The 13883-nt window shown below is 38.0% G+C and overlaps 1 protein-coding gene across 6 annotated transcripts in view; it reads right to left on the bottom strand.

Annotated features, from left to right (window-relative positions):
• CNTRL (centriolin) overlaps window positions 1-13883 on the bottom strand; it is a 103645-nt gene that overhangs the window by 7976 nt on the left and 81786 nt on the right. For 4 of the 6 annotated variants that reach the window (XM_049896894.1, XM_049896896.1, XM_049896898.1 and 1 more), the window contains 10 exons: window positions 13288-13447; window positions 11800-11915; window positions 11500-11717; window positions 9764-9921; window positions 8616-8689; window positions 7303-7491; window positions 6654-6879; window positions 3374-3517; window positions 3067-3272; window positions 1646-1786 (listed from right to left, as the gene is read on the bottom strand). In XM_049896894.1, coding sequence (XP_049752851.1) covers window positions 1646-1786; window positions 3067-3272; window positions 3374-3517; window positions 6654-6879; window positions 7303-7491; window positions 8616-8689; window positions 9764-9921; window positions 11500-11717; window positions 11800-11915; window positions 13288-13447 — 1632 coding nt within the window. The other 2 variants (XM_049896895.1, XM_049896900.1) reach the window with 2 other exon arrangements.

The following is a 13883-nucleotide window of genomic DNA, read 5'->3' as shown; positions in this document are numbered from 1 at the left end:
ATTGACAATCCATAAATAAAACCATACATCTTTGGCCAACTGAATTCAATAAGGGTGCCCAATTCATTCAAGGGGTGGGGGCGGGCAAAGAACAGTCTCTTCAACAAATGGTACTGGGCGAACTGGATTTCCACATGCAAAATAATGAAGTTAGACTCATAGACCACACCATATACAAAAATTAACTCAAAATGGATCAATGACCTAAATATAAGAACTAAACCCACAAAACTCTTAGAATAAACCATAGGGGTAAAGTCTCAAGACACTGTTTTTGACAATGGGTTCTGTTATGACACCAAAAGCACAAGAAACAAAAGACAAGTTACCATATTTTTTTCCCAAATAACATGCCGACACATATAATGCACGGCAATTGGCATAGTGCACTTTTGAAAATAACATGCAGGGGGGAGTTGTGCAGTTGACAAGAATGTGTAACGCACGTGTTATTTGTATAAAAATACGGTAAATAACTTAGACTTCATCGAAAGAAAAAACTGCATCAAAGAATACCATCAGAAAAGCGAAGAGACAACTGAGAGAATGGGAGGAAATATTTGCAAATCCTGTATCTCGTAAGGTTTAATGTCCAGAATATACAAAGAACTACTAGAACTCCACATCAAAAAGAGAGACTATCCAATTAAAAAATGGGCAAAAATGTCAAACTGACATTTCTCCAAAGAAGATATATGAATAGCCAACATGCACATGAAAAGATACTCAACATCATTAGTCATTACAGAAACTCAAATCTAAACCACAAGATATCACCTTACTCCCACTAGGATGGCTATTATCAGAAAAAGAGAAAATAACAAGCATTGGCGAAAATGTGGGGAAATTGAAACACTTATCTGCTGTTGGTGGGAATGTAAAATGGTGCAGACGCTATGAAAAACAGTTTGGCAGTTCCTCAAAAAGTTAACGGAGTTACCATCTGACCCAGCAATTCAGCTCCTAGGTATGCACCCAAAACCTTGAAAGCAGAAACTCAAACAGATACTTGTACTCCAATGTTCACTGCACACAGTGGAATATTATTCAGTCATAAAGAAAACTTGAGTTCTGATACATGTGATGATAAAGGTGAACCTTGAAAGCACTGTGCAAAGTCAGACACAAAAAGACAAATATTGTATGATGCCACTTATATGAAATATCTAAAACTGGCACATGCATAGAAACCAAAATTTAGTAGCAGTTGCCAGGGGCTGAGAGGAGGCGAGAATGGGAAGTTAGTTTTTAAGGGGTACTGAGTTTGTTTAGGATGATGAAAAACTTTATGAAATAGTGATAATAGCTGGACAACATGGCAAATGTAAATAATGTCACTGAATTATACACTTAAAAACTGTTAAAAATGGTAAATTTGATGTTAAACATATTTCACCACAAAATTTTTAAAAAGTATATTTCGAACAAATATATTCTTGTGGAAGTGCACTTCTAAATATTAAGATTGGAAAAATAGATTCGACTTAAAGAATGTTATTATTAGCTTTTCATAATTTCCACAAAGCAATACCTTCTTAAAAGTGATATTAAAAAAAAAAAAAAAAGTCTGAGCCCTGAGGGGAATGAAGGTGCTTAATGAGTCCTCTCTGTCCCAGGCTGGTCAGCTGGGGTCCTAGGCACGCACCTGTTTCTGGAGCTCCATGTACTCATGCTGCATCTGCATGAGCTCCTTCATCAGGCGCCTAGCCCGCTCATGGTTGTCCTGGGCCACCTGCTCAATTGTTGCCATTTCCTTCTGCATGCAGCTATTCTCCTGTTTTTGCTCCTAGCACAGAAGGAGGAAAATGACTCTGGGGTCCAACATGTGGTAGTGTGGGTCACTGGCTTACACACTCACTAGTTCTGTAATTTTACTTCTCATCTGGGCCTCAGTTTCTCTAACTGTAAAACGGGGACAATTCTATCTGCCTTCTTTGGCAGGTGTAGTATAGCTGGAGTTTCTTAGCTCAAAGTCTGAAGTCCAGGTCTGCAGCGTTACCTTTGATAATAAGTTATTTTCTCTTTCTGAGCCTCCATTAACTACCTGTAAGATGGTAACAAACACCCTTTATCATAGGATTACTGGGGAAAAAAAAAACCAAACCAGTTGCCGTCGAGTCAAATTTGACTCATGGCGACCCTGTGTGTTTTAGAATAGAATTGTGCTCTACAGGTTTTTAGTGGCTGTGATCTTTCGGGCATTTCTTCCGAGTCACCTCTGGGTAGATTCGAAGTCCTTTCTGTTAGTAGTCAAGTCCTTAACCGTTTGCGCCACTCAGGGACTCCTTCACACAATAAAACCAAAAACACCAGAAACCCATTGCCGTGGAATCAATTCCAACTCATGGTGACCCTACAGGACAGAGAACTGCCCCATAGGGTTTCCAAGGAGCACCTGTTGGATTTGAACTGCTGACCTTTTGGTTAGCGGCTGAGCTCTTAACCACCACACCACCAAGGATCCTCCACACAGTAGGAAGGGGGCTCCATTAATTCTTCCAGAGAGTGTTAGAGAAATCAATTCCTGTGGCAGTCCTTCATTGCTGCCTACCTCCTCTACTCACTATAAACTGTTTTGAACTCATCTGAATATCACCTCCCAAAATTTATTTTAAGGATAAAAGCATGGTAAATTGAGCTTCCTGGTTTAGGATAATGATTAATTACAGCTAATGTTGAATAAAAAGAGCAGGCTGAGAAAAACGTGTGAGCACTGACTGCAGCTGTATAAAAATGTCTACTGATGCTTTCTCTAAAAGCTCCCTGGCAGTCGAGGTGTAAGCAGAGGCTGCTATCTGAGAGTGCTCTCGGCTGTGTGCTGACATTGTCTGTTCAAATGACTGTGTCCTCGGCCAGCCAGAGAGCTTCTCTGAGGCTGCAGCCTGGTTTCAGGTAAAACCTACCATCAACTTAAAACAACAGATTTTACATATATACACCAATATCAAGAGTAGGAATAGGTGTTGGGTTGATGGGTAATTTATTTTCTCTGCATTGAAATAGTGTTTTAGTTTAGAAATTTAAATGCATCATTTCCTCATAAACTGTGGGGTGGCAAGTACTCACAAGAAGGTTTTTCTCCAGCTGGCTCCGCTGTGTCTTAAGTGCTTCCTTTAGGCTGGCAATCTGCTTCTCTGCTTTCTTTCTTTCTGTCAAGAACTGGTTCCGCAGGAGGCTGAAGTCTGCCCTCATGGAGTCCATCTCTTTCTGGAGAATCAGGAGCTCACTTGACTTTTCCATTAATTCCTGTTCCCGTTCTGAAAGCTGTTGTTCTGAAATGAACAATTTTAATAGGTTTAACCAGAGGCCCTGGGCTGGCTGTGGGCCGCTTTTCCATCGAGGGCAGATTACATAACTGTGATATGCTACTCACTCAGGCACTTTCCTCCATAACTGAGTATTACAAGTCCACCGTGACGCACACCAGAGGCATAGATAAGGGGGGCCTCCTGAAGCAATTGTCTCCTGGAGGGCCTGATCCCAAAGTGACAGACAGCTATGGTCTTCCCTTTCCAGTCTTTTGAGACAAATGAGAGTAAACACAGCACCACTCATGAGTTCAGGGGAACATGGAACAGGTAGCTGGAATGTCCTTTATAAACCTTGATTCGAATAAAGGGAGTCACACCTCTACTTCTTTCTTCATAGAAGGCAGTGCAGGGGGAAAGAACACAGGATTCAGAGAAATTCCTATATGACGTGAGCCCCATTTTATAGATGAGGAACTTACAGCCTAGTGTTTAATGAGAATCATGTAGGTAAAAACGTGGTATATAGTGAGTACTCAATATATCATGCTTTTTTTTTTTTTGGTGGTTTTAAATAGTAAGGATATTTTAAATGGATTTTTTCTCATCATCCTATTTATTCAGGGTTAACACACTGCCCACATTTTACTTTTCAATACCTATGGCATGATTAGACTCAGCATATTTGTTAAGTTTCATTTTCATAATGATTGGGTCTGGGTGTACCAAGAGTTCCCAGGGAAGGAGAAATAGCCCTTTCAAATCTCTAAGCCCAGTGAGTTCACTAAAGGAAACAATATTTTCTGATCATATTAAACCTTGCAGCCTACGAAAGAAAAATTATTTATCAGTGTGTGAGCAATCATTTGCCCAGGACTTCCATGCCAACTTCGTTTATATGTTATTCAAGAGAGAACGAGCTGACCCAAAGACAAATACCTATATTTTGGCTCCATTTACTATGTCAAATTTGGACAGAATTAGAACTGCTAATACTGTTTTTTGACTGACTGGGATGGAATGGATGATTGTTCCCAAAGCTCACAAACACTGTACTTGTTAGAATGCCTTTAGAGTATCTTTTGGCACTTCTTTGCCTTGACGTTCCACTTTCTTTGAGCTAGCAATCTAGAGGAAGGCAATATGGCAAAGTGAACAGACCTGGGAATCAAACAGTCCCAGGACTGAATTCCATCTCCATAAAGATACAAATTTTCGTTGTCTCTCTGAGCCTGTTTTCTCATCTTTCATAAGCCTTTGAGCATCAAACAAGATATCGTACTTCATCCCTTGCCTCCCCTACACCTCCTTTCAGGGTTCTGGATGGTGTATTCTCTACACAGTTTATAAGACAACCAGTAGAGCCCTCTGTTATGGATTGAACTGTGTCCCCCCCAAAATGTATGTCAATTTGGCTAGTCCATGATTCCCAGTATTATGATTGTCCACCATTTTGTCATCTGATGTGATTTTCCTATGTGCTATAAATCGTACCTCTATGATGTTACTGAGGTGAGATTAGCGACAGTTATGTTAATGAGGCAGGACTTGATCTACAAGATTAGGTTGTATTTTAAGTCATCTCTTTTGAGACAGTGGGACCTTATACCACCAAGAAACAAGAGCCTGGAGAATAGCTTATTCTTTGGACCCAGGGTCCCCGCACTGAGAAGCTCCTTGACCGGGGAAGACTGATGACAAGGACCTTCCCCCAGAGAAGACAAGAGAGAGAAGGCCTTCCCTTGGAGCTGGCACCCTGAATTTGGACTTCCAGCCTCCCAAACTGTGAGAGAATAAATTTCCTCTTTGTTAAAGCCATCCACTTGTGGTATTTCTGTTACAGCAGCACTAGCTAAGACAGAATCTGGTACTGAGAGAGTGGGGTGCTGCTCTACAAAAACATGGTAGCAGTCTTGAAGCTGTGAATGGACAGAGGCTGGAAGAGTTTTAAATTGTGTAATAGTAACAGCCTAGATTGCCTTGAAGAGACTGTTGGTGGAATTATGGATGTCAAAGACAATTCTGGTGAGAACTCAGAAGGAAGTGAGGAGAGCTGTTACACTGTAGATGGCGCAGATGGCAAGAAGCAGCATCAGAGAAATGGCAGCAGCAGAGCCAGGAGACCAGTGCGAGACAGCACTGGAGCTGACCCATGGGCCAAGACAGCTGAGTGCCTGTGTGCCAGGAGGCTTCCTGGTGGAGTGGGGTGCGTCCAGGGACTTATCGGTGGAGCTAAAGAGCTTTGGAACACTTGCCCCAGCAGGGCAGATGTGGGCGGTGAGGCCTGAAAAGCCAAGGAACCAGGAAGCAGAAGCTGAAGAAACAAGGAACACAGGAAGTGGAACTGCCTCAGTCTCAAAGGGTAGAGCTACAACCTCTGGGGCTTCAAATGGTGGAGTCACCACTCAGATGGGCTACGAAAACGGGCCAACCAAATGTGAGGGAGCAGAGTTGCCATTCCAGTGGCCCTGGAAGGTGGAGCCGAAGCCCAGGGCCAAGAAGCCTCCACTTAGAATCTGGAGAGAATGGCCAATACCTGGAGTCCAGAGGGCAGAGCCATTGTCTAAATGGTCTCAGAGAACAGAGGATTATTTTGAAGCCTTGAGGGCTAATACGTTCTGCTGAATTGCTTGGTGCCTGTTATTCTATCTTTCCCTCCAATTTCTTCCATTTGTAATGGAAATGTCTAGCTGGTGCTTGCCTGTTGTGCCCTTGTACCATGGAAGCTGATAACTTGTATTCTAGATTTCATAGATTAAGAGAAATTTTTGGATTTTGCTGTGGAACGATGGGTTGAATATGTTTTACATGTGGCAAGGGCATGAATTTTGGGGGGCCAAAGGGTAGAATATTACAGGTTGAACTGTGTCCCCCCAAAATTGTGTCAACTTGCCTAGTCCATGATTCCCAGTATTATGTGATTGTCCACCATTAGTCATGTGATGTGATTTTCCTATGTGTTGTAAATCCTACCTCTATGTTAATGAGGTGGGATTATTGGCATTTATGTTAATGAGGCAGGACTCAATCTATAAGATTAGGTTGTGTCTTAAGTCAATCTCTTTTGAGATATAAAAGAGAGAAGCAAACAGAGAGACAGGGAGACCTCATACCACCAAGAAACAAGAGCCAGGAGAACAGCGCGTCCTTTGGACCTGAGGTCCCCGCGCTGAGAAGCTCCTCGACCATGGGAAGAGTGATGACAAGGACCTTCACCCAGAGCCAACAGAGAGAGAAAAAGCGTTCTCCTGGAGCTGCCACTCTGAATTTGGACTTCTAGCCTCCAAACTGTGAGAGAATAAATTTCTCTTTGTTAAAGACATCCATTTGTGGTATTTCTGTTACAGCAGCACTAGATAACTAAGATAACCCCCCGACCTCAGTGCAACGTTTCAGAATACATACTGGTTTGGGAGAGCGTCTTCTCCAGGGTTTCACTCCACCTCTCCTCTTCCTGCAGAGTCTTGACACGCTCTTCAGCCACCAACACCTTTGTGAGCACCTGTTCCAGTTCGCTTTTCTGGTCTGTTAATTGTTTTTCCAGCTGCTGCTGCTGCTCCTTCAATGTCACTTTACTCGCTTCTAATTTTTCTTCTTCACTTTCTCTCTCTTTCTGTAGTTTCTGAAACATCTTAATAAACAACAACCTTAATCATAAAATAATAAATAATGCCCCAGATGAGAGAACCGTCATGGACATGAGATAGATTCCAGTTCAACAGTGTGTAGAAAACGGTCCACTATGACAGAGTGAGTTCCCTCTATAAAGGTGATCAATCAGGGGCTGGAAAACGAGGGGATTCAAGTAACAAATGGCATGTGGTCATTAAGATTCTTTACAGGACCAACGTCCTATGATCTTAATGGTCTGTACACATTAATACAAAGAGATTCAAACAGTTGGCATAAAATCCACACCTGGTTACACACGACAGTTAAGAGAAGCACAGTTCCATAGGGGATACTTCTCAGAGGCTTTCTGCTAGGAGAAAAAAGCTCACAGAAGTGGCAAAATGCTTCCCTGTACGTGAAATTGTAAATGTGTAGTACATACCATTTCTTGTTGTACTAGCTTGAGCCTGTTTTCTTCAATCTCATTCTGCAGCACTTGAAGTTGTTGCTGTTTTGTCTCCCCTTCTTTCTGAAAGCCTTCAAACTTTTTTTTCTGTTCGCTGATGTCCTTCTGGATCCTGGTCTGCTCACTAAGCTGTATGTCTCGATGCTTGGTGGTGTGAAGCAGATCCTTTATGTGAAAGCACACATTGAAACCACTAACAAAGCCGTCTTTACATGGCTAGTGCCAATCCATTATCAACTAAGTCTCACAAAATGAGAAGGATGAAAGTTCGACATCCTTTATTATCCCAATTAGCTTTTAGAAAGGTATCCAGAACTCAGTTTAATTACTGGCTTTCCTTTTATTTAGTATCTAAAAAATGAGATGCCAAAAACATGTAACTTAGGCAAGAGGCTCAGTTCCTCCAAGCTTTAGTTGCTTGATTACTGAAATGGAAATAAACAACATGTACCTCAGAACTGTTGAGAACATAAGAAAAACTGAAAAAGGCTTAACAATGTTAGTTAAAAATCAGCTGAAAGTCCTGGTTTTGTTACTATTTAAAGTATTTATATACCTTTAAAAAACTCAGAAAACAATAAAATTTCTTTGTTCAAGGAACCCAAATTAAGTGTTTTTGAAAATCGTAGAAAATGTTCGTAAGAACCTGTGTAAGAATTTCAAGATGGAACACTTTAAGTAATTTTAAGCATAGAATCCTAAAGGTAGAAGAAAGAGAATTTAGATGTCTAAACCAACTGCTTTACCTAGGGGAAACTGGGCCCAGAACTTGCTTGAGGTTCTCTGAAACTCAATATTATAGCACTATCCTAACAGGACAACAATGAGTTACTTTTAAGATCATTAGAAATACCAGGGTCAAGAATCCTCTATTCAACATCTGACAAGACAGAGGCCCAGATCTGGATGTTACTCTGCAGATCAATGAGTGATAAAATCTAAACACTGCCTTTGGAAGCCTCATCTGTTCCATGGATCAAGATGGTCCATCTTGTCTTGGAAGCCCCCTGAAGGACTACTGAAAGGTCAGGCTCTGGACTTGCCACCACCCTAATTATTACCTTTGAGTAAAACTTGTTTGAATCAAGAGTTTTAGGACTAAAATAAAATTTGAAAACCACTGCTCTGCACCAAAATTTTTATTTGTATGTTTGTGTTATATAAATGGTCCCATGAGACCTGCTGGTATGAACAAGCAGCCAGTCTACTTGATTTGTGTTGTTGTTGTTATTTCAGCCAATTGCCTGCATGTCTTCAGGATACTACTAGATTACATTTGTTAGGCTTACCTGTTCTGCTAAGTTCAAGTGGTCTTGGACATGAGTTAGTTCTTCCTGTAGTGTGTTTACTTCTTCTCGTTTTTCTATGGAAGTAAAATTTTCGTAAAGTAAGAAATACCTATGTATGCATTTTCCAGATTCCCATCAGCCCCTCTAAAAAACAGAGTGGAAATAAATTTAAATATATTTCTGTTACATACCTGATTATGCCACATTATCTTGCTAAAGGCCAAAAGACAGTTACATGTACAACCCAGATCTAGGTTTGGTGCCCAGGCTTTTAAAGACTTACATGTTCAAAACCTCACAATAGAAAAAGTTAAAAATAATACCTAGTGTTGGTGAGATTCATAGTTTAAAAATGGGTACCTTCTACATTGCTAATAGAAATGGAAATTGGTACAACCTTTCAGGAAGATGATTTGGGAATAAATTTTATATCTGTATCAAGGTCCTGGTTTCGTCCCTTAATAGCTGTGTGACTGTGAGCAAATCAATTCTCATTTGGGCAAGTCACACAGAAACAACTTCAGTTTCCTCATCTGTAAATGGGTGACTTAACAGTTTCTACCTTACAAAAATGCTATGAGAATTAAGTCAGAAAAATAAGTGTAAACAGCATCAGGCCTCGGACAAAGTTAATGCTCAACAAACATAATTAGCTATAATTATTACTTAGGAATTTATCCTACATAAGAATATTTATAAAGATGTGGTAGTAAGGATGTTAGCTACATCTTTGTTTTTGTAACGTATGTAAACATACGAAAAATCTGGAAGAATATTCACCAAACTGTTTACAGGAATTATCTCTGAGAGGTAAGGTTAATGGTAATTTTTATTTTCATCTTTTTGCTATGATTTTTACTTTTTCTTTAAGAAACACAGATAACTTAAAAAAAAAAAAACTTTAATGAGATATAATTCACATTTCATGTATTTTACTCATTTAGTACGTACAATTCAATGGCTTTAGTATATTTACAGAATTGTGCAACCATCACCACAATCTAATTTTAGAACATTTTCATCATGTCTAAAAGAAACCCATGCTTTTTAGCACAAATAACTTCTGTAATAAAAAAAATTGAACAATTAAAAAAGGAATCTTAACAAAGGAAAAAAACCCTCGTCTTTCCTGTTCTGCTGTCTCATACCTTGTAGCTGTTGCTGCATTACTGAAATGTCTTTATGCAGTGAGAGCTTGTCTCTGCTTAGTTGGTCTAGTTCCTGCTGCAGTTTTCTGACATTCAATTCTAACTTTTCTAAGTTTGACTGCTCCATTTTGCTGTTCTCTTCTGCAGCTGCCAAAACTCTATCATAAAAGCAGAGAATAAGTCAAACTCTCAAACACGAAATGTTCACACATACACAAGAGACAACTGAGGAATACTCGTCACAGTGTATAGTCATGGAAAGTCTGAACAACTATAAATCTTAACAAAATGAAACACTCTTAACTATTTCCAAAAAAATTTTATTATTAGCTTTCTAAACAGGAGATTTTTCAAAAAGTGACTCGCTAAATTGAAGTTTTCGAAAAGCCATGGATAAAAACATGAAGTATGTATTCTTTTCCATCAGTGCAATCATGCTATATGTACTTGTTTTGTCTGGATTTTTCACTCAGCATAATTATTGTGCAATTCATCCACGTTGCCGTGTATATAAGTACTTCATTCCCTTTTTATCGATGAGTAGTAGTATTTCATGGTATGGGTGTATTACAATTTATCTATTCACCAGCTGATGGATGGACGTTTGGGTTGCTTCTAGTTTTTGACTATTACTAATAAAGCTGCTATGCACATTAGTGTACAGTCTTTCATTTCTCTTGCATAACTAGCTAGGAAATGAAATGGCTGGATTTTATGGTAGGTGTATATTTAAGTTTTTAAGTAACTGCCAAACTGTTTTCCAAAGTGGTTGTGCCATTTTACATTTCCTTCACTGGTGTATGAAAGTTCTTTGTTAACACCTGGTATGGTCAATTTTTAATTTTAGCCATTCTAATAGGTGTATAATGGTATCTTTGTGGTTTTAATTTACATTTCTCTAGTGATTACTGATGCTGAGTATCTTTTCATGTGCTTATTTGCCATCCATGTATCTTTGGTGAAGTGTCTGCTCAAATTGTTTGCCTATTTTTTTTTTAAATTGGGTTGTTTTCTTATTACGGAGTTTTGAGAAATTGTGTAAACATATTTTCTGGATATAAGTCTTTTATCAGACATATGGTTGCAAAGATTTTCTTTCAGCCTGTGGCCTGTCTTTTCATTATCTTAACACTGTCTTTTGATGAGAAGAGTTTCAAATTTTGATGAATTCTACTTTTATAAATTTATTCCTATATGTATCATGCTTTGTGTCATACCTACAAAATTTCTCCCTAATCCATGGTCCCACAAACTTTCTCCTATTTTTCTTCTAGAAGTTTTATATTTAGGTTTTTACATTTATGTAAACATAATAAGTTTTGAAATCAGGTAGTATCAGTCCTAAAACTTTGTTCTTCTTTTTCGAAGTTGTTCTGGTGTCATATCTAAAAAATTTTGGATTCTATTCTAAATTTTATATAAATTTTGTAATCAGATTGTCAATTTCTACAAAAAAGCCTGCTGGGATTTTGATTGGGATTGTCTTGAATCTATAGATTAATTTGGGAAGAATTAATATCTTAAACAAAAAAACCACAAAATAAATTAGAAGGAAATTCACCAAAAAATGCTATTGGTGAATTGTATTATGACACTGAATTTGTGGAGTGTTTGTTTACTTAGTCTCTATTTTCTAATTTTTAAAAATACTGTGTGTTTATATTATTTTGACAAATTTAAAAAATTCTTTAGCCTTCAAGAAGTAATCCTGTAAGCTTATTTGTTCCTGCTCTCACCTTTTGGTTTGTGCCAACTTCTTTTCCCAACTGCCACATTCCTCTTCCAGATCTTCCTTTTCTTTGTTCAAAGACTCCATACACACTTGTAATGCTCGGGTCTCGGCAGTCATTCGCTCTGTTTCCCGTTTGTCCTTCTCAAGGAGCTGCTTCTGCCACTCTATTTCCCCTTTCTGTCGCTGGGCTATCTGCTGCAAATTCTCTAACTCCAGTTTCTCCTAAATCAGATAAAAGAGAACTCAAACATTCTGAAAAAGGAAGGCTGCAGTTTGCTAAGGGTACAACAGCTTTGTTCATTACCTCTAGCACCTCAACCTGCATCTTCTCTAATTCAGACACCTTTTGGTCATGCTGTAGCTTCAAGCCTTGTAGCTCATTGTTTTCAAGTTGCAACATGTCCAAAATATTCTTTAGTTCTAACAGACAGAAACAAAGCATGGTCTAAGCTATTACATGAACTTGGAAACATTTACAAAATGAAACAGACAAAATGCTATTGACTGAATCAACAAACAATAAACAGATAATTAAAAGTTTTTGTTGAACTCAACTAAGGAGTTACCAAAATTTTTTTTTTTTATTCTCCTTTGCTCCAGGTGGGTTGGGACCAATTGATGTATTTTAGATGGCTGCCTGCCAGCTTTTAAGAGACGCCACTCACCAAGGTGAGATGTAGAACATCAAATTGTTTTTTAATGAAAAATAAAAATCCTTTGAAAGTACTGTTAAATATTAATTTGTCAAAACTATTTTAACAAAAACATTTAATAAAAATCTAGGTCTAAAAGCAATTCTCCCCAACATAAAAGAATGAACTAAAAGCACTTTTAAACAAATAAAAATTAATCAAAATAAATCTGGAACCTTTTAAAACATAAATTTATAAAACAATTTTTTGGCCCTTTTGAAATACAGATTTTTAAAAATTAACATTTTATTTTCTGGTTATAAAAATATTTGCTCACTGTATAAGATTCAGAAAATAGTAAAAAATATATATATATATACATAAAAGAAGAAAATGATAATCAAACATTATCCCACCATCCAAAGATAATACAATAACATTTTGATATATTTCCTTCCATAAGTACACATACGTAAACATATATTTTAAAATAAAATGAATTACATTGCATGTTCAATTTTTACACATTTTTCACTCTTCTCATGAGTATTTCTACATGTCATTAAATGTTGTTAGAAATATGATTCTTAAATTGGTTATTTAAGCTATTTCCAAATTCTGCCATTATAAATATTGCTGTGACGTGCATAAACGCCTGCTCTAACCAAACCCATTGTCGTTGAGTCGCTTCCGACTCATAGTGACCCTATAGAACTGTGTAGAGCTGCCCCATAGGGTTTCCAAGGAGCGGCTGGTGGATTCAAACTGCTGACCTCCTGGTTAGTAGTCAAGCTCTTTAACTACTACACCACTCTAGATTATTAGAAATGGGCCCAGTGGCTCAACAGCTGTGAATTTTAGGAATAATGAAACAGAGGGAGATTGTTCTAATTTATGCTTCAATCAATAGCCTGTAAGTGCTCCTCTTTCATCATACCCTGGTTAGCAAAGAATATGATTATTTTTCTTTTAAATAAATTTTATTAATTTGAACAGCAGAAAATGATAACCTATTCCTTTTGGTTTTTTTTTAATTCGTTTTAAACTTTGCTTTTCTTTACTTATTAATAACTTATTTGACCACTTGGGATTTTTTCTGTGACCTGGAATATAGATATTTTCTAACCTCAAATTTTATGATTGTTTTCCTTTAAACTTACCAGTTTTATGTTTAAACATTTGCCCTAAAACTACCTGAAGATTTTCTTCCTCTTTTCCAATTTCCTGCTTTATAAGTGCAAGTTGAGACTTTTTTTCACTAATCTGGACGTTCAGTTCTCCTTTCTGAAAACTCAGTTCTTCCAGAAGAGATTTTACTTCCTGTGGGGAAAAAATCATGACTCTCTGCAAAATTATGAATGGAAATTACTTTAAAATCAATTCTCTTATAAACGTTCTCTTTTCATAGACATTGTAATTTGGAAACAAGCTCATTTTTGCCTTTTATGTCAAGAATAGCACTATTTTTATACTAACATATTTATGCATGAGAGAAGAAAGGAACATGTTATCTTCATTTAAGCGTATATCCAACATTACCATGTGCAAGGCATTATGTTGTGGAGAAGAAAAGGCAGGTTCAGACATAGCCTCTGCCCTCAGAGGCTCAGCACCTCACCGGGAGATAATGAAGGGCACATAAACGGGATCACACAAGGCTAAAGGTACTAAATGCCCTAGGACACATGTAGACAGAGTGGCTCAGAACTGAGAAGAGAGACAAACTCCTTTAGTTGGGGTGAGGCAAAAGTCAGGG

This window comes from Elephas maximus, chromosome 9, assembly GCF_024166365.1.
Source record: "Elephas maximus indicus isolate mEleMax1 chromosome 9, mEleMax1 primary haplotype, whole genome shotgun sequence".
NCBI classification, from domain to species: Eukaryota; Metazoa; Chordata; class Mammalia; order Proboscidea; family Elephantidae; genus Elephas; species Elephas maximus.
This window is presented reverse-complemented; position numbering and strand designations above follow the sequence as displayed.